General features: G+C 44.6%; 1 protein-coding gene across 2 annotated transcripts in view; it reads right to left on the reverse strand.

The window, feature by feature from the left end:
• The window catches only part of MCC (MCC regulator of WNT signaling pathway), a 273,066-nt gene that overhangs the window by 48,562 nt on the left and 202,903 nt on the right, over positions 1-21,601 (reverse strand). For both annotated transcript variants that reach the window (XM_007085543.2, XM_042991359.1), the window contains 3 exons: positions 4,127-4,273; positions 3,094-3,183; positions 1,844-1,992 (listed from right to left, as the gene is read on the reverse strand). In XM_007085543.2, coding sequence (XP_007085605.2) covers positions 1,844-1,992; positions 3,094-3,183; positions 4,127-4,273 — 386 coding nt within the window. The remainder of the gene's footprint in view (positions 1-1,843; positions 1,993-3,093; positions 3,184-4,126; positions 4,274-21,601) is intronic.

Below are 21,601 nucleotides of genomic sequence, written 5' to 3' on the forward strand. Positions count from 1 at the left end.
AAGTATGACCTCCCAACCCACACACTATCACAAAGCTACAGCTCTCATTTTTGGACGTGTAAGAGGGCCTCCAACTGTGACATAGGTAGTTTAACATGAGGATACACTGATAGATCATTTCTAAGATTATTCCGTATTCTCGCTATAGCTACGGTCATAGACAGGACACTGGAGGGGAAGTCCAAGGGCAGGGGGAGAATTCCAGCTAGGCTATTTAACAGCTCTGGACTCAAGGCAAGTCACTCAACACCGAAGCCTTTGTTTTCTTATTTGCAAAATGAGACTATTCTTCCCTCCCAAGTTGAAGATTAAGTGGCTGTTTGTGAGAACCCTTTGTAAACTGTTAAACACTGTAATAACGTGAGCTACAAGCACCAAATATTTCCCCTTCCTTTGGTGTCTCCTAGGTAAACAGAACTGAGGAGAAAGGAACCTCCCCCAAGTTCAACCACAAAGCAGGCTTGTTAAATCCCAGAATCTGTGGAGAGGAGATCCTCACTCAACAGAGGGTCCCTGAAGGCATCTGACTTCATTAAACTGCAAAGGGCATATCTGATTCAGTTCTTAAGCACTCCCTGGCAGTGGTACTGAGATGGCGGCTTCTTTACTGCTACAAGGTAATCATCGGGATTGTCACTCTTAAGTATTTTGGATTTAATAAGGAAACCATTTAATTTCCAGATTTGAAATAACCTAGATTGCCGTATTTCCTTAGTCCTCAAGCACTGTATTAAACAGCTTCAAATCAGGGAATGCTAATATGATAATTCAATTTATTTAGGTTTGCCAGACACAAGGGGAATGGCATTAAGCAACGGTGGATGGGGACTGGCATCCACATTTCTTCCTGGTCAGTTCATAAGCCTTTCAAATTCTAACTACCGTCTCCCACTGAAGACTGGTAGGTCAAGGCAGCCATGCCATACTTGGCTATGATTTAGCAGTGCACTCTGTCCCTGCGGGACTCATTCTGAGCCAGGGTGGTTTACCACGGTTTGGCCCTGGTCCTTCTCCTTTGCTTTTTCAGCAACTCTCATTGCTAGGATGACCTACCAGCCAATCTTTGCCGAGAGGCTTGAGTGCAAACTTTAACTACCTCTGTTGTGAGATTTGAGAAGAATCCATAAAACTGGCAAAAATTTCTAAGTAGGACAGTTTGACCTACTTAGAAAATTATTCTCAGTAGGCCTAAGTAGGATAGAATGTAAGGACTGAGGGATGTGTACCCTGCAAAAAGCATAAATAAAATTAGGCAGCCTTCCAAGAGAAGCAGGGAGGGTTAAACCAGCATGCCTGGTCAATCCCAGAATGCCTCCATCAGACCGCCTTTGCTAGTTCCTGGTTGTTCCAGGCGCCCCTAGGATGCTGACTCAACATTCCAGAGTTTCTCTCTGTGGTTCCTGGCAGCACCAGCCTACATGCTAAGTAGCCATCTTGTAATTCTGACCCACTCGTCATTCTATACAACTGCTCCCAGGACTGGCTACATCATTTGCAAGGGCCGGTGCTCAATAAAAAGGTGGGGCCCTGGTTCATCAATTATTAAGACTTTAAAATGGTAACACTAGAGCAGTAAAGCCAAGAGTGGGGTCTTCCCAAACATGAGGTTTGCACATTTGAAAACGCAGGTCACACAACGCCCTTGAAGCCAGCCCCAGCTGCTGTAAGCACTCCTGCAATGCACAAGAAGGTGGAACTCCCCGCCCACGAGCCTGAGAGCATCTCTCTGTGTCACAACTCATAAGCCAACTTGAATTGATTTTTGAAAGGGAAAGGAGGGCCGTTCCACACCCCCCGCCCCTGCCCCAAAGCAACCACTCCAATATATAGGATTTCTCCTTACCTATTCAACCGCTCTGTTTCCACCTCAAACTCTCTAATTTTGCTTTCCGAGATGGCAGATCCATGTGAGTAGAGTGTTTGGAAGATCTCCTGGATGTTGGAGCAGTCCTGAAGAGAGTGGGCCAGGTGTTCCGCCACACTGCTGGATACCTGTATAGGTGAGCACGAATCCTCCTCTAGACACGTTGCTTGGGGGACCAGTCCTCAGGCATGCTTTGCATGCAAGAGAATTTAAAGCTGATATCCCTTGACAACCAGGCACCAGGAGATGGTTACCCCGATCTTTCTCGGTTTGTATGATACGATTCTGTGATAATAAGCTAACTACTGTGAAAACAGTACATAAACAGAATCAAAATACAGCTGTATCCTCCAGGCATATACTGCTGGGTGGCAGGCCTGGGGCAGCGTGCTACTTTACAGTTCCTAAATTTGGGGATATTGAACAGAGTCTGGACTCCTTTCCCCTTCCTGAGCTCCCTGTCCTTCCAGGTCCTCGTCTCTGGTTGCTGCAGCCCAACAGAGCAGCCGGTTCCTTTATTTTCAGTTTGGCTTCTGCACCAAATCTGGATGCATGCAATTGTTCTCAGCGCAAAATTCTAAGTTTAGGGCCTTAAAAAAAACTACTATTCAGGCTTTCCCCCACCGCTGGGGATCAGATAGTTGGCTCTCTCAGCCTCACCCCCCATCTTAAAAAAAAATCCTTAGGGAACTCCAACTACTCCCTTTTCACCATCCATCAGCTGTTATGGGCCCAAGGGGTTTGTAGGCTCTCCAGATGAAAACCCTGATAACTAAGCGGGAAGGTTCCAGTCTTTCCTGGCATCAGGCTACACTTCAAAGGCAGCACTCATCTTCACTGGAGAGCACGTTCCCTTTTAAGAGGCATGTGCAAAAGGTAAAATTCTTTTAGAGCTTCCTGACCTACTCGGTCTCTGGGGTAGCAGGGTGATATACAGCAGGTACTTCAAGACTTTCATCTACATCACCAGTAATGAGACCTAAATCATTTCTTTCTGAAAGGTTTCAAGTAGAGAAAAAGAAAAATTCCCTTAAAGCCGAATGAGTAATTCCCTGATGAAGAAACCACTCTACATTTTAATCTGATCCTCTGGAAGGAAATGGGGTAGGATTTATTATTATAATTAACTGGTTTATGGGAGGTGAACTTGGGAAGTTCTGTCATCTACGAGCTGCGGCCTGTGCAGCTCTACTGGGCACTTTCTTGCCTTGCTTCTTGTGAACACTCACCCCTATGCTACTGATTTCTGATCCCAGGACTGGTCGATCAGATGATGAAGACTCGGACCTGGTCTTCGATAGCTTCACCCTCTCAGCAATCTTGAAAAACAAAAAATTATTGAAAAATGACATATCACTCTCTAGATACACTGTTGAGACTGTGTTTTACAGGGCTCTTGTTTAGCCATGGCAACTAAACTGATCAATGAATTTCTTAAAAATTACTCATCCAATTTTTCTACCATCTGCTTAACCCAGGGTTTTCCAACCTTAGCACTAGCGACATTTGGGGTTGGATATTCTTTGCTGTAGAATTCTGTGCGCCATAGGACGGTTAGCAGCATCACTGGCCTCTAGCCACAAGATGCCACTAGTACTCTAGTTGTGACCATCAGAAGGGTCTCCGGACATCGCCAAATACCCATTGAAGGGACAAAATCACTGCTGGTTGAGAAACACTGGTTTGACCCAACTTATTCAACTTGATGATTGAGAACTAACCTTCTTGTGGAGACTGGTAGATTACCAGGGAAGAGAATATGTGTCATCTGACCAGTCCCTCTGGGGCAGACTCAACATATAAGCAGGCATGAGGCTGCCTCTCTAACTGACATGGCGTGCCCAGCAGAGCCTATCTGTCTGCAGGCAGGGCTGTTGGTCCTATGAGAAGGGAGATCATTGATTTATTACTCAGGGTCCCCTCCTGGGCTGAATCCCAGTCCTCAAGAGCAACTATCCATCCACCCCTTCTACTGTAGAACCTGACAAAACATCTTACTTTCCACAACAAGTTGACAGCCATGACCTGCTCCTGCTCGTTGATTAATGAGAATTGGCATCCAGGTCACAGCTGAGAGAGACTTAAAACTACTAGCGGGTTATCTCTCCCTGCAGCCCCAGCATAGGAGGCCTGTGTGAGATGCTAGGGAAGAGCTCCTGCAGCCTTGTGCACTAATCACTTGCCTGCACAGTGGCCATGCTTGGGAGGGGCTGGTGCTTCCAGATAAAAGAGGTGGTGCTCCCACCCGCTCCTGGAGCTCACCTTGGCGATCGGAATGTCATTGCTGCTGCTGCTCGTGCTCAACTCCCCGGTGCTGGGGTTAACTGGGCGGTTGGCGGAAGTGAGGCGGCCAGGGCTGGCGGGCCCTGTGGCCTGAACGCTCTGTAGTCGCGTTTGAAGCTCTCGAACCTGAAATAATAATGCCTTTAGACACAGTCTGTAGTTTCCCTGGCCAAAGAGCAAAATAGCCAGATGGGTGGATGGCTGAGTTTTCATTTACGTTAAGAGATCAGCTTCACTGAAAAGCTAACTTGGTTAAGTCCACGTAAAAATTTGCCGTATTCTTAACTAGACCTGCCACTGGCTGGCCATCATCTGTTCTTCACAAGTATGATGTAAAAATGGTTTTTAAGGCTCTGGAAGGTTCCAACAGAGCTGCAAGGACCATCTTTAAGGAATGTTTATTCCTTGAACCTCATGGGCCTGAACGCCTGAATGGCACTGCAGATAGAGAACCTGGGATGAAATCGCCACTCTCATGGAACTCGAACATGAGAGAACAAATAATTTCAATGCAAGTGCACATTAATGTTATAGATATCCACCTAAGGTGCTGTAGGAAGCAAAAAAGAGGAAGAATGTGTCTCCATCTGAAGTCGACAGGGAAGGAGGGGGTGGTGCTGGGACAGAGTCTTCGAGGTGACCTGGTTGTAACGGACAAGAGTAGGGGCTGGCTCTCGTGGTGCTATGGGTGAGCTGAAGTGTAGCTGGGAGAAGAGCATGCACAGGAGCACAGGCAGCTGGGTGACACCCTAGGCCTGAAGAGCTGCATGCACTGGCACGGAGGGGAGGCTAAGGGGAAGACACAGATGCACCTGAGCTTTTCCCCAAGAGACGTCAAGAAGGGCTTATCCTGGGAACAGTGGAGTGTGTCAACAGTCTTTCTGTATAAAAGAGAAACACGGGGCCCTTTGAATTGAATTTAGAACACACATTTACCCGCACAGAATTTAAATGTCCAAACTCCCTTCTCTAGGACTATGGCTCAGCGATTTCCAAAGTGAGAAGTGTTCCAAGTAAGTGAAGGTAATTGTTTGAAATTGGTCTTCCTGATGACCTGGATCACAGCTTTATCATCGGGTACAGTGTCTACCTTGAAGGGCAAACGGACTATGGCACCCAAGGGACCTTCCAAATGGGCACCAGGTCCTGCTGGGAAGAATCATCACTGGCACATCTGAGGCAGTGCTTTTCAAACTTGTCAGTGCACCAGAATGTCAGGGAGGCTTGTTAAACACAGAGTACAGGGCCCCACCCCCAGGGATTCTGAGTTAGTAGGTGGAATCTGCATATCTACTAGGCTCCCAGGACCTGCAGATGCCCCAGTTGGGGCTCACACCCTGAGTCTTAAGGGACTCCCAGGGCCACACAGCACCTCAGCCACATCCCTGACACCAAAACCCTTTTCTAAAAGCGACTGGAAAGCTTTTTATATTAAATATCTTGGATGTCTCCATCCTGCTAAATTGGGAACCAAAAGTAATTGAAATTTCAATAATTCATCAACATATTAGAAGCCAAAATTGGAAAATTCCCTCGGAGCAAATTGCATTCAATAGGGTAACAGCTACAAAGTGCCTAATGCTTTGCTGAAGCTTCCAGTAACTGTGGGTTGATGGAAATGTGGGTCGTCCTCACAGTACACCAGACACAGAGCTGACCTCAAAATAGTTTAAAGACTAGAAAAACATATGCTTGTTAAAGCCAAATGGTATTGCTGGGGAAAGATGACAGGGCTCATTCTAGACTGGTCCCCAACAAATCAAGAAGAGGCATAGCGTGGAGGCCTCTTTATGCTGCATGGCAAAGGGAGAGGGCCCACTTTCCCATCAAACTGGCTTCCTGTCATCTGGGAAAACTCCCTGGTGGAGACCATGGATTTCAATTACTTATTGCTGTGTAAGTCTGATGAGGGCCTTAATAACGAACAATGTTAACACCACTCCAAAATCTAAAGAGTATCTGAATCATTCACAAAGCAATCAATGGTCTGTTCCCAGAATGCCAATTGGCCCACCTCATCTTACTTTTAAAAAATATATGTAAGGCGTACGTGGGTAGCTCAGTTGGTTAAGCCTCTGACTCTTGATTTTGGCTTAGGTCACGATCCCACGTTTGTTGGAATCGAGCCCCACATCGGGCTCTGCGCTGAGCGTGGAGCCTGCTTGGTCTCTCTCCTCTCTCTGCTCCTTCCTCTCTCACCCTCTCGCTTTAAATAAATAAGCCATACACACATGCGCGCGCACACACACACACACACACACACACAAACATATAAATTTATTTATAAATATATATTAATTTCCTTGGGCAAATTTATAAGAACTTCATTAAAACTACCTAGGTTATTGGGGCACCTGGGTGGCTCAGTCAGTTAAGCGTCCAACTTCAGCTCAGGTCATGATATCATGGTTTGTGAGTTCGAGCCCTGAGTTGGGCTCTGCTGCCACACCTTGGATCCTCTGGTCTCCCTGCTTCTCTGCCCCTCCCCTCTGTGCATGCGTGTATGTGCATGTCCTCTTTCTTTCAAAAATAAACATTAAAAAAACCTGCCCATGTTATTAAAAAAAAGTTTCTTCTTCTAATCACTAAAGTGAAACATGTCCACTGTGGAAAATTTAGATGGTACTGAAAAAAAACAGAAAATGTTCTTTTTTTACTGCGTTTCCATGGCTTGTTTGCGCACAGGGATGCATGCTTAAAAACATTTCTAAATCTAAATATCCATTTTCCTTGAAAAAGTTTTAGACCTAGAGAATGTCTTTGAAAAGCACAGAATGATAAACATGTTTATTTTTGGTCTATGCTTTATCATTTAATGATAATTGTTAGGCAGTGAAAAAAAATCCAGCTGAAGGGAGAAAAGTGAGCTTGTTATGAAGATAGACAGCCAGTTGGATTAAACAGCCTTCTCTCTTTTCTTGATTTGGGGGAGGGGGGGTAGGGCTTAATTAATTTAAATGAATAAATGCACAGAAATGAAGGCTACAATCAATTTGCTGATTCAGCACAGATGAGGCTTGGGAGAAGGGAGAGACACAGCTCTGTCCTCATTCCTATTCTCACCCACTATAGGAGATTGTGTCATGTATCCCCCCCCCCCCCCCAAAAAAGACAGGCCAAGTTCTAAACCCCCAGTACCATGGCATCTGGGTGGCTCAGTCAGTTGAGCATCCCACTCTTGGTTTGGGCTCAGGTCAGGATCTTGCAGTTTTGTGAGTTCAAGCCCCACATCAGGCTCTGCGAAGGTATCAAGGAGCCTGCTTGGGTTTCTCTCTCTCCCTCTCTCTCTGCCCCTTCCCCACTTGAGCTGTCTCTCTCAAAATAAATAAACTTAAAAAAAAAAAAAAAAAGGTCAAGTAGTTGTTCAACAAGCAAATAAAAAGGAAAAGGCAATGGGGGCAGGGTGGAATGGGGTGGGGTGGGGTGGGGTGGGGTGGAGAGGACTGTGAAAGGTTCAAATAAGGAACTGACATTAAAATGCCAGAACCCTGCATTTCTCATTTATACTCTGACTCCCACAGAGAGTAAAGGGTCTTATAAAAATCATTTGATTAGAAAAGAGAATGAGGGGCACCTGGGTGGCTCAGTCAGTAAAGGTCTGACTCTTGATATGGGCTCAGGACGTGATCTCGAGGTCATGAGATAGAAACCTACATCTGGCTCTGCACTGAGTGTGGAGCCAGCTTGGGATTCTCTCTCTCCCTCTCTCTCTCTCTGCCTCCCTCCTGCTCGCAAGCATGCACATTCTTGCTCTCTCAGAATAAACAAGCATTTAAAAAAAAATTTTTTTAATGTTTTATTTTTGAGACAGAGGGAGACAGAGCATGAGCAGGGGAGGGGCAGAGAGAGAGAGATACAGAATCTGAAGCAGGCTCCAGGCTCTGAGCTGTCAGCACAGAGCCTGACACGGGGCTCAAACTCATGGACTGTGAGATCATGACCTGAGCCAAAGTCGGACACTTAACCGACTGAGCCACTCAGGTGCCCCAAAAACAAACATTTTTTAAAAAAGAAAAGAGAATGAACTAAATGAACAAGAAAAAGGAGGTAAGTCAAGAGATGTACTGACAGTTCAAGAAAAAGATAAGGTTCAAACATCACAATGGAAGCAAAAATGGTAAAATACACCCTAGACTAGCATTACCCAACAACTTCTGGTACCAATGCTGATATTGTATAGCTGCATTGGCCACATGTGACTTCTGAGAACTTGCAATGTGCCTACTAGACCCAAGGAACTAAATTTTTAACTGCATTCTATTTTAATCAATTTGAATTCAAATGTAAATAGATGTAGCCAGTAATGACTGTATTGGTCAGTGCAGTTCTAGAACTATTCTAGGAAGTTAAACACACACACACACACACACACACACACACACACACACAAAACACAAATTGGTGGCTGGTGTGATTTAGTGAATCAGGGTGCCACTCAGCACAATGGCGAAAACATAAGAAGGAGCAGATTTTTCAAAGAGAAATAAAGACGCTAGCTTTGGACATGCTGAATCTGAGAAAACCATGGGGGTATCTAAGTGATTCAGTCAACAATTAGAAATAGAACCCAAGGGAAGGAGAGCAGAATTGGGTATATAGTTTAGGAATGTTACATGAAGATGAGGCTGCCCAGGGAAGAGGCAGAGCAATGGGGGTGGGAGGAGAGCCCATACACAGGCAATTGATCAATGGAGGACTGACGAGAAGGTGCTTTTGCTCTGGGATGGAAAAGAGGTGAGGATAGGCAGTAAGAAAAGGGAGTTTGCAGATAAGAGGAGGAGGATGGGAAACAGAAGAGCTCCCATCAGATGGGATGTTTCTCTAAGAGAAAAGAGTTAAAGTCCTCTGCTAGGAGTGAGGGAGGGAATAGCAGGTATCAGAAATGACAAAGGAAGCTGAGGACCAAAAAAAACAAAAAAACAAAAAAACAAAAAAAAACACCTGCAAACTAATACGTCAGCACTGAGAATGCACTGAGCTCTTTCATTCAATACAGTAGACTGAGTCAATGCATTGTTCTCTTCAAACTCTGGAGACCTCATGGAAATAATAGTGAAGAATAAAAAGAACAGAGTAAAACCGTAACAGTGAAAAGCACATGCTTAGGGCATTAGCAGAAAGATTTGGGCACATTCTGTACATGTAAAGTAGAAGGAAGAGTAATGATGGAAGGAACAGAGTGGAAACGCCAAATTCTATCAAATACACGAGGGAAGGCGGCCTGTCTACCCCCCAAGAAGGTTGGCAGGGCTTAGACGCAGCCTTGGCAGGTATTATGAAGGACGAGAATGAAAAGTAGGCTGAAAACAGGAATAAGACTGTCTGTATACAGAACAAATGACAATTTCCAGCATATGACAGCCTCAGCTAAAGTAAACAGGCATTCCTCCTACTAAGAATGCAGAGAAATGCTGCATAAAAGAGCAACAATGAGAAAGAAATTTAATGCCAAGGTTAAAAGAAAGGCAGTGAGAGCTCCAGGTGCCAGAAATGAAGTGGGAAATAAAACTACAGAGGTTAGGGGGAGGTGGTGCCACAGCAGCCCTGGGAATTGAGAACAAGGTATAGCATGTGGGGCCAGGAGGGGCAGAGAGGCACCCCTGTCAGGCTGTCTGAGCAGATCCTCCTCTATAAGCCTGGAACTTTCCTGCTCCGCCGTTCTGTGACCAGTGCACTAGCACAAAGGGAGTTGCTGGAGAAGCCAGAAAGAAGCCCCAGAACTGTGCCCAGGGGTAAACCGTAAGAAGCCAAAATCCCAGACCCAGGACGCATTTAGGTGTTAAATCCAAATCTACAGTATCTGTGTATGGCAGGGCCCCAATCTTATAAATTAAGAGTGAACACTGGTCTGGATTTTGCCAGCCAGGCACTGCCTCAGAGACCTTATTTGTAAACCACCCATTATCTCTGGGGGACATAAGGCTCCCGTGACCAGAAGCTGCTGGACATGGAGGGATGATTGCAGAGAAGGGACAATGACACAAGAGAGGCAGCAATCTAAAGCAGAGATGAAGCCACCCAAGAAGAAATGAAAATAAAGCAAACGGCAAACTATGTCACAATCAGTCTGCTGAGGGTCCTTCGAGAGAGGAAAGGAATAATTTCTATAAAAAACAGAAATTAGGAAACAGGGGCACCTGGGTGGCTCAGTCAGTTGAGCACCTGACTTTGGGTCAGGTCATGATCTCAGGTTCGTGAGTTCAAGCCCTGCATTGGGCTCTCTGCTGTCAGCATGGAGCCCACTTCAGATCCTCTGTCCCCCTCTCTCTGACCCTCCCCTGCTCAAGCACTCACGCACACATTCATGCTCGCTCACACTCTCTCTCTCTCTCTCAAAAAAAAGTTTATAAAATTAGGAAACAAAATCAGGAAAATATCAAACAAGAATAGGTGGATAAAAAAAGCCAGGAGAAAATGTAGCCAATAAATAAAATCAATGTACTGGTTAAAGTCTAGACTGGATAAAACTGAAAACAGAATTAGTGACCTGGAACAGAGAAATTAATTCAGAACCCAGCACAGGGAGCTGAAGAGAAACAAAATATGCACTAGTCACTGATACCACAAATAGCCACCAAGGCTCCAACATACTTTTAAAGAAGTTCCAGAGGAAGAGAACATGACATGCAATGTCATGACAGACAAGCAATAATTGAAAAGAAAATAGATGGGTTTTCCAGACATGGAGGCAGACCTAAGTCCAGACACTGAAGAATCACATTAGGTTCTAACCAGGTGTGGCCATTTGCAGATACAACTGCAAATTCTTTGATATTCCCTCCATCAAGGGGTGGAGTCCAATTCCCCTCCCCTTGCCTGTGCCTGGCCCGAAGGTCTGCTTCTAATGAACAGAATGTGGTAGAAGCTAGACCACACAACTTCTGAGGCTCGATTAGAAAAGAATAATCAGTCTTGCCCACTCGCTCTTGGGATGCTGGCCTTACAGGCCACTGGCCACTCCACCATGAGGAAGCCCAGGCCACCTGGAGAGGATCTTTGCAGGTGTTCTGACCAACAGTCAGAGCTTCAGGTCCCAGACAACAGCCAGCCTCGCCCCGCAGACATAGGAGTAAGGGGAGCCTCCAAGATGACTCTGCCCTAGCCACCATCTGACTGCAATCACATGTGAGCCCAAGTGAGAACTGTCAACCGGAGCCCCTTGGTTCCCCAGAACCATGCAGATAGTAATGAATCATTGTTTTAGGTCTTTAAGTTTGGGGTGGTTTGTTATACAGTTAGAGCTACTTGGAAAGTGAGGATGAAGTCAAAATTGCATATGTAGCAACACTGTAGTGCAAACGTAGGGGGGAAAAGGAATAAAGAGATAATCTTAAGGCTGTCTGGTGGGATGCCTAGCCACTTAGGCAAAAGAAAAAAAAGCCTAAAAAACTAGAAACTGTCATCCTAAAATTTAAAACATAGCTAGACTATTGTGGTAGGCCCAATAATGGCCTCCAAAGATGTCCACATCATAGTCTTAGAAAGCTGTGAATATGTGACTTTACACAGCCCAAGGGAACTTGCAGGAATAACTAAGAATCTCATGATCAGGGAGAATCTTGAGATGGGAAGATTATCCCTGATTATCTGGTGGGCCCAGCAGCAGGAAGGATACACTGCCTGCAAGAGAAGCAGGATGAAGGGGCACGAGGCCTGCTGCTTCTAGAAGCTGGAAAAGGCAAGGAAGCGGCTTATCCTCTAGAGCCTGAGAAGGAATGCAGCCCTGACAACATTCAGATCTTAGGGGGTGAGATGCACTTCAGACTTCTGACCCTCAGAACTGTAAAATACGAAATCCATGTTATTTGAAGCCACTAGGTTTGTGGTAAATTGTTACAGGAGCAAGAGGAAGCTATGTAATCGTCATCAAGAGCAAGGGCAAAAACAAAGACATGCTCAAAGATTAAGAATTTACCCAGTGTAGACCTTTATTGAAAGAACTTCTTTAAAATTTTTTTAATGTTTATTTTTGAAAGAGAGAGAAAGAGAGAGGGAGAGAGAGAGCACGTGTGCATGCGTGGGGGAGGGGCAGAGAGAGAGAGGGAGACACAGAATCTGAAGCAGGCTCCAGGCTCCCAGCTGTCAGCACAGAGCCCGACGCAGTGACCCACAAACCGTGAGATCATGACCTGAGCTGAGGTCAGATGTTTAACCCACTGAGCCACCCAGGGGCCCCTGAAAGAACTTCTTTAAGGATATATGCTTTCAGTAACAAGAAAACCGAACCCTAAAAACGAACCCTATGAAAGAGACCACAGTGAGCATAGTAGATGGCAAGATGAAGGGGCAGGAGGAACCCTCCTGAGCTGCCCATGAGTGGAAGGACTGGAAAGCCGTTCTGCAAAGCCATGCTGTGGGGCTTGGTCAAAATAAGAATATGGAGACCCAGGACTCCGCACCCTAACTTCTGGACATGTACTGCAGAGAACTTCCCACCCAGGCCTGAAGGATACAAGGGTACAGGCATTGCAACGATGTCTGTGGTAGTGAAGTCTGGCTGTCAGGTACAGTCCATGTGGCAGGTGACTCTACAGAACACAAGGCAGCCGTCAGCACACAAGGCCGGATGGATGTGCAGCAATATGGACAGACCCAGAGTGCTGAGCGGGGGAAAGAAGTCTACAGCACAACATTTATGTAAGTTAAAAGCAATACACAAAACACTGTGTATAAAAACATACACAAAATGGGGAAATGAAATGGGATATAAAAGGAATAAATAAATTCAGCAAGGAACTTTTCACAGATCAGTGAGTGTGTCTTTAACAGACGAATGTAATTAGCTTATCTCTCTTCCCTTGCAGGCCAAATGAAAGCAAACAAATGCAAGAAGGTAAATACCAAGATGAGAGATCAGGAGCCTAAGAGATTATGGTGGCCAGACAGCGAGATGCTGGTGATGAAGAATCTGGTGCTGGAGCTGACAAAGGCAAACATTCGGTGGGGCGGGCACAGGGGAGGGTTTCCAAAGTGAGGGGAAGTCCCCTGAAAAAGTGACGCTAGGCCAAGTGTAAGATGGGTCAGCTGCTGGACACTTTGATCTCCCAGGACAGCTGTAGGAACAAAGACAAGGCCACTGCATCTGTTGATGAAGTCATCTGTGAATGTGGTCCACAGACAAGTGACAGGCAGGAATGAAAGGTGGCCTGGGAGTCCTGAGCAGGATTAGAAGCACCATCATCACCCAGAGAAGGAGGAGTCTATTCCACTTATGATGTGCAGCAGTACTGGCTGGGTGGTTGTAATTTCAGGCAATTAGGGTGTAATTCATAATTTCACTGTGTAATAGAGCTCGTTGAGAGGAGAGGATCTACTCCGCAGAAGGGCAGAAACTCTGGGCCGCAGAAGCTCTACTTAACAAGCTTCAGGCAGTTGGTCCCATGTGCTTCTCAGAGAGCAGCCTCCTCCAAGTCCAGATTTGTGGGTATTCTGCAGAGAATCACTCTCTTCTTCTTCTTTTTTTTTTTTTTTTTCTTAAATGTTGGTTTATTTTTGAGAGAGAGAGAGAGAGAGAGAGAGAGAGAGAGACAGACAGACAGACAGACAGTGCGAGCGGGAGAGGGACAGAGAGAGGGGGAGGCACAAAATTCCAAGCAGGCTCCAGGCTCTGAGCTGTCAGCACAGAGCCCGACTCCAGGCTCTGAGCTGTCAGCACAGAGCCCGACGCGGGGCTCGAACCCATGAACCATGAGATCATGACCTGAGCTGAAGTCGGAAGCTCGACTGACTGAGCCACTCAGGCGCCCTGAGAATCACTCTCCTACTGGAGATTTTAGAAGTCTTTTCTTGGAGTCTTTAAACAAATGAGGAATCCGAATTTACTTACAGAAAAGACACACATTTGTTCCTATTAATCTCATTTCCACAGTGTTTCAGGAAAGTTGTATTTTACGGGTCATGGCAATTCTGTGTAGGCTGAAACACAAGAGGAAGGGGACCACAAGACAGAAGAAGGAAAACAAACCCGACAGCATTTCCATTCTCTGAAGATTTGATAGGTGCATGTTTTCTTTGTGTTCCACAGCCCACCGAAGAACCTAGACCGGATTATCAAAATGGCTCCATCAGGGAAAGGGGCAGAGTTTTGGCTGCCATCTTAATTTCTTACCAGCATTCCAAAAAAAGGGAGTCAGCTATTTCGCTTATAGCCAAGAGTTCGCCTTTAAACAGCCTGACCTGGGATTTAGGGGTCGGGGTTGGAGAAATGGTAAGTAAACACTGGTGCCCACAACTAAAAAAGTTACCTCACAATTTCCATGGCACAAATGTGCATGAAGTGTTTTTAGAGTAAGTGGAACTGTTTTTAAAGAAGACATGAAAAGAATCATAGTTCTGAGAATTCTCGATCTTGGATCCCACTTCACACTTCCTCAAGCCACAGAAAGGAGGGGCGATAGGTTTTACCAATAATGCTTTGTTGGGCTCAAATCAAGATAAATACACCCACCATTAACTTCTTCTCTGTGAAACAAACTCATTTTGCCTTCATTTAGTGTTGTCTTAGCATGCTAGCAAGATTGATCTATAGAAGCCTAAGGAATCTGGTGTCCCTGTTACTGTCACAAAGGATGGTTTATTAATTTCTGATCTGTGTAGAAGCAGGAGATAGGATGAGGAAAAGGGGGAAGAGGACCCAGGAAAAGCATTTGAACAATAGGACAAGAAAAACTGCATCACATATTAAGGCTAGGAGAGCCCAAGTTTCGGTGCTAAGAATTTATGTCAGTGTAGACGAGGACAAGATTATCAAACTTCTGTGGGCGTTGGTTTTCTCATCTCTAAGAAGGGTATAACACTAGTACCTATCTTGTAGAATTCTGGTGCAGATTAAACAAGACATGCATAAATCATCGTCCATCACAAGTAAATGCTCAAAGTATGTTTTGTCTTTGAATTTCAGTTTTTTTTTTTTTTAATTTTTTTTTTCAACGTTTTTTATTTATTTTTGGGACAGAGAGAGACAGAGCATGAACGGGGGAGGGTCAGAGAGAGAGGGAGACACAGAATCGGAAACAGGCTCCAGGCTCCGAGCCATCAACCCAGAGCCTGACGCGGGGCTCAAACTCACGGACCGCGAGATCGTGACCTGGCTGAAGTCGGACGCTTAACCGACTGTGCCACCCAGGCGCCCCTGAATTTCAGTTTTAAATCCTGCTTTGCCTTCAGAGGTATCTGTTTTTAGTCCAAGAGGGGTATGTTTACTCTGAAAACATTCAAAGAATGTTAACGGTATCAATGTTAACAGGTTTTTAAAAAATAAGCTATCAAGATTGCATTTAAAAAAAAAAAAAAGATTGCATTGGTAAGTGGTACCTTGTAATCCTTTCCTGGATGAGCACAAAAAGTTGTCACTCTGCTAGGTGATGCCTCCTTGCCTTCGGAGCCCCAGGGTGCCCATGTCTTGCCTGGTTCCATGACAATCACATCCCTCTCCAACCTCCCTCCTCTAGCTCCAGTGACCCTCCTGAGTGAATGGAGCAGGTCAAGCTCTTTACAGCCAGTGGCTTCCCCCTCAGACACCAGGCTCATCACTGCCACACTGTGGGCCCCAGGAGGAACAGGCCAGGTGTGAGGAGAAGGTGCCTGAAAAGCTGAGGTTCTCTTTTTCACTCACCCTGCAGGAAGAGAGGTAAAGATGCTTTGAGAGGGTCTTGGCCCACATCCACTGGGTGACTGAAGGACACTTTGTTCTCTTTCCTGTCCCCGAGCACTTGCTGGGATCAAGATGAGGAAGTGTGCCAGGGTCCAGCACCCCGTCCTTTGATTCAGTGGCTCATGGAAGGGCCTGAGCACATATCCTTCTAAAGAGCTTCCCAGTGACTCTGACATATACACGGAGAGCCACCACAAGTTGGAGGGTCAAACGGCCTATTTCTCTGGCACCCTGATTCACGTCCAAGTCTGTCTGGTATAACGCTCAAAGCAAACATGCCAGCTGAGTTAGGAACATTTACTGCTCAACAAATATCCACATGCACTTTCACATTTCTCAGGCCCTCTGTGGTTAAATGGAGCATCTGTCCAGTTCTGGCCAACTGGCTGTGGGTGGAAACACGTAAGTGCAGAGATGTTTGTAGACGACGGGTGCCATCAGCCTGGGTCCCTGGAACAGTGCTATGTGCTCATCCCCAAATATGCACTGGACATTCAGTGCAAGCAGGAAATCAGCTTTTTTTGGTATGCCATGCCACTGAAATTTGGGGGGTTAATTTGTAACTGCTGTATGACCTACCCTTATCCTAATATATCAGTCATACAAAAGAAAGAGCCACCTGAGACCCCAAAATAGGGGTTGGAAGGAGAGCACTGGGCCAGACCACACTCCTCTCAGCTCCCTTCCTCATGGCCAGATCAGGGCTGGGGGTGTTAAAACAGGTGGCCTTTCTCATTCTCTCTCTTTCTCTCTCTCTTTCTCTCTCTCCTTCTGTCTCTCTTTATGTCTCTCTCTCTCTTTCTTTCTTTCTCTCTCTCTTTCTCTCTCTCCAAACCGCTTAGCTAATACTAGCAATCTCTTTCTCATATAAAGAAAGTCCTAAGAAGAAATGGAATAAGATATGAACAAAATTCCATTAAGGACAAAAGAGAAGACTATTTGTGTCTGACTACTACTTGCTAAAGCTGGGAGACACAGATCACTGTCCATAATCCTTCCTTTTTCTTAATTTGAAAATTAAGGAAAAGTATAAACAAGAAAAATATGCCTAATGTTTCACTGCCTAGATTCAGCCTCTATTAATATTTTGGCACATTAGCTTTCCTTCTATTTCTTTTTTTTCCGCCTAAGTATTTATTTATTTAGTTATTTATTTAGAGAGCGAGCGAGCACATAAGCAGCGGAGGGAGGGAGGGAGGGAGGGAGGGAGGGAGGGAGGGAGGGAGGGAGAGAGAGAGAGAGAGAGAGAGAGAGAGAGAGAAAGAGACACAATCTCAAGCAAGCTCTGCACTGTTAGTACAGAGCCCAACATAGGGATCAAACTCATGAACTATGAGATCATGACCTGAGCTGAAATCAAGAGTTAGACACTTAACCCAACTGAGTCACCCAGGCACCCCTCATTCTATTTCTATGTATATATTTCCACCTATTACAAGTTATACAAAAGAACACATTCATTTAAAAAATAAAATTAGAACATCGTGGAAAAGTTTGAGTACCCTTTGACCTACACTCCTAGGTGCTTGCTTCCCCTTCTTGCCATAACTATTATGAGATTGGTTTATATTGTTCCGGTCTATCTTAAATACATGCACACGTAGCCAATGTAAGTTTATGCATATATAAATTCATAGTAAATATAAAGTACCATTTTGCAGCGTTGCACTTTCCATATACAGACACTGTGGTCAAGAAAAGCAACATGGAGGGGGAGGCAGAGCGGAAAGAGCTCAGATGGGGCTTAAAGCCAAATAAGGCAAATCGGAGATGAATCTTTATTTAACCTACATAAGGTCACAACAATTTCACTTCCAGAAATATTCCACTGTTACTGATTTTTAGTTAAAAATATCAAAGAGATACTGAATTAGCATATAACAGGAGACCATTCAGACAAAGTGAATGGCTGCTTCAGGGACAGACAGTGCTCTAGACACATCCGTATGATACTATAAATCTCATTTCCTGGTAGAGGTGGGCAGCCTACTAGTAAATATGCATTGCAAATGGATTAATTAGTAGACAAAAGTATGTAATAAAATACACAGTCAACCTATAAGGTAATTATTCTAACAGGCTCTTTGGCTTAATACGGATTCTTCTTTCCAACTTCTTTAAGCATGACCACTGATGGACAAGTGCCCTTGGAGATAACACAGGTGAATACTGAAGACGGATCTAGTGTTTAGAACCAGTTCAGTGTTCAGAAGCTGGCACCAATGGATTTAGAACTAATGGCTCTAGGGGAGGACCTGGTGGTCATAGAAGATGATGCTCTGTAAATGGCCCCAGTTGGCGAGTTCATGGGACACATGCACACCCGGCTGAGAAGAACAGCCCTGGACCCTCACAACCTCCTGGAACTTTAGGATAATGACAGTGGCAGACACAGTGCACCTCCATCATGTGTGTCATTAGCACAAACTTAAAAGTAGCCTGAGGGATATCAGCCTCATCTCCCTGAAGCAGAAGCAGCTGGGAATTGAGGTCAGCCACATGGCCAATATTTCAAGCAATCACACCTACATCATGAAACCTCAATAAAAACATTGGATACTGAAGCTCGGGTGAACTTCCCTGGTTGGCAATACTGTGAGTATTGTCTGAAAAGGAAGTAACACCGTCCAGGATTCTACTTAGGGAAGACAACAGGAACTTCTGCATATGGACCCCTTCCAGACCTGTGGCATCTTTATTTTGGCTCGTTCTGATTTTTGCTATAATAAAACTATAATCATAAGTTTAAAAAAAGTGGTCCAAAGTAATATATGACAGGATTATTACTTTGAAAAGCTTTAGAGTTCATGGTCCACAGAGAGTACAATGTGTGAAGGAAATTTCTTTTTACCTGTGGTCCTCCTTTCCCAGCTGTCCCCTCCCCTCCTCCCCAAAGGCTATATGACTAGGAACTTGAGGCTACTTTCTTTAGGAGGGATGAGGTAAGGGGGAAGGATATGGGCATTGCAGCATTCTAGAAATTTACTCATCTTTTTTCCTGGCCAAGGAGCCAAGTGGCAGCCATTAAAAAATCTGAAGTTGAGACCCCATTTATATTTTAAAAGACTTTAGCTGAACTGATTCCATTTGTATTACATGGGCCCTATGAACACAAGACAATGAAATCCCTTCACAAATGCAACACTACATTTAGGAATCAAGAGTAATTGGTTTGGAAAAGACACACACTTGTATCTTCTTAGCACTAGTGGAAATACTGCCCTTCCCCTGCCCAGCCAAGTCAGTTAACTAACACTAAGGGTTTTTAAGACATTTTGAGGGAAAGTAGAGGGGAAGAAACCTGAGATTAGCGTCACTTTTACTTAGTTCAAAACAGTGTGTCTTCTAGTCTCTTGAATTTACTGTGGTGATAACCAGAGACTCAAACTTGAAGTCAAACCCCAAGGATGAAGGAAGCTCAGGAGAGGTTGATGAAATTCACTTCCAGACACGCTGGAAATACCCAGGTGGGGCATGGGGTACACAGAAGAAACCCTCCTACCACCACTTTATGCCATGAATTTGTAGAACTTTCCGAAGAATTTGTACCAAATCTCAGAAGGAACTGTATGGCCTGATTTTGATTTAAGTCTATGACTCAACGGGATACAGATTCATGAGCCCATGGTCATATCCAATTTGCTTTACCCAACTATCTGAGGAAAGCACTAATGATTTTTGCTACATCAAATTAGGTAAAAGATGCAAATAGTGTGGTGAGGCTGGACCTACTGTCCAATGACGCTCCTTTGGACTGCCAGGGTGCCCTCTGTGTTCATCCCTCCCTACAACATGAGATACACCATTGTGACAACCTGTGGGCTTGCCTGTCTCTCCAAGACCCTTCAAGCCAAGGACTCTGTCCTATTTGTCACTATAACCTCTCTGCCCAACACGGACAAGATGGCCTATCATGTTTATGAAATGAATAAATGAATGAAGAGTAAAGAGCTTCCTTTCTAGAGAAATTAATTCTACCTTGCCTAAATTAAGCCCACTTCTTAAAGTGTGAGGAAATGAGTGGTTATATTATTGAGCATGCAGACATAAATGATTATCTCATTTAATAATGAGCTGGACCCAATAATAAAAATTGTCTGTCTGTTGTTCCTTAGTTACTGCTCTGCCAAGTAGCCCAATCTGTTAACTGACATTAAAGCTCTAATTTAATTAAATCTTGAATCAGGCCTAGAAAACCTACTGAGAGCACTTTGTTTAATTACAGGCAGGGGGCAAGCACCAGTCCTATCGATCTGGTCAGTTCAAATTCTACACGATGAATGTGAGCAGTGAAAAGAAACGTGGCCCCACTTGCTTTTCAGGCAACTTTGATGAACTGTGGATTCAGACCTGCTCTAAAGACAGCCAAGGCAAACAAGCCATGTGCTATGTGGCATCACAGAGATGCAAACGAAACTGTACCTTAATCATTCCAAAGAGCGACACATCAGGCAGGAACAGAAGAAAACGAACCACAAAAGACAGATTCCTCCTCAGGGAAATGAAATATATTGGGTGGTGGTGGGTGGAAGTCATCCAGCATTTAAAGTCTAGCAAACTGGCATTCTAACACAGCTGGCAAATTCTATGAGACCCACGATTATTTTGAAATAGAGAAGTTAATTGTGGGTAGGTATACAAATTTCTGAGGACATTTCCCGTTGACGAAGAGACACAAGGCTCCTCAACATTTTATGATTTGGATGTAACGGAACTATAAATTATATAAAATCATATTAACTGCAAACCTTCAAAGGTATTAAGTGTGATCAGAATTAAGGTTATCTGGGGCACCTGGGTGGCTCAGTCGGTTAAACGTCTGACTTTGGCTCAGGTCAGGATCTCACAGTTTGTGGGTTCGGGCCCCTGTGTCGGGCGGCTCTGTGCTGACAGCTCAGAGCCTGGAGCCTGCTTGGGATTCTGTATCTCCCTCTCTCTCGGCCCCTCTCCCGCTTGTATGCTGTTTCTCTGTCTCAAAAATAAGTAGAAAATATTTTAAAAAATTAAGAAAAAAGAATTAAGATTGTCTAAGTGCTTTATGAGTATTAACTAATTTTGGATACTACATTGGATACTATTCTTATTCCCACTTCATGGCAGAGTAAACTGAGGCTCAGAGAGGTTAGGTAACTTGCTAAAGGTTCATGGTGACTTGGCAGGTCAGGCTGTGACCCCAGGTACATAGTACTACATAGTACCACCACAGTACGCTGTTCTTAGCACTAACCTCCAGAGTTGGAGAAGATACTTGAAGAAGGGGGACTGGCTGTTCATCCTTTGCTTGTCACAATCCACAGATGTTTTGTACTTTAGTAACTCAAGTTTAGAGGAGAAAATTTATTCTAATACACAATATGTAATTACATCTAAGACCAACATTTCCTTCACAAAACATGCACCATCCAAACATGCACACTAAGAGCAAGCATGCCTAATTAGGGCATTAGTCATAATGATCAGGGAGTGTAACCCAGGAAGCTCCAGGTGGTGTGGGCCTCAGCACTAAGTAAATTTCACCAGCTTGCCCAGATAAAGTCTTTGCTGACTGGGATGATTTACACCTGCTGATGCAAGTGCAGAGAATGGCATCCCATACAGCTGGGGACTGAAAATAAGCTTAGGCACGTGAGTTCAGACAAACACGTTCAGATATGGGAGATAGGAATGCGGGCCTTTTAATTGTGACATGAGCCAGAAATGAGGACAAGAGCTGATCATGGTTAAAAATAGTAATTTCTTCCATATTCATATGTAACGGCAACCAAGAAAACTTGTTTGTGGATTAAAAACAGAATGATGGG

This window comes from Panthera tigris, chromosome A1 (assembly GCF_018350195.1).
Source record: "Panthera tigris isolate Pti1 chromosome A1, P.tigris_Pti1_mat1.1, whole genome shotgun sequence".
Lineage (NCBI taxonomy): Eukaryota > Metazoa > Chordata > Mammalia > Carnivora > Felidae > Panthera > Panthera tigris.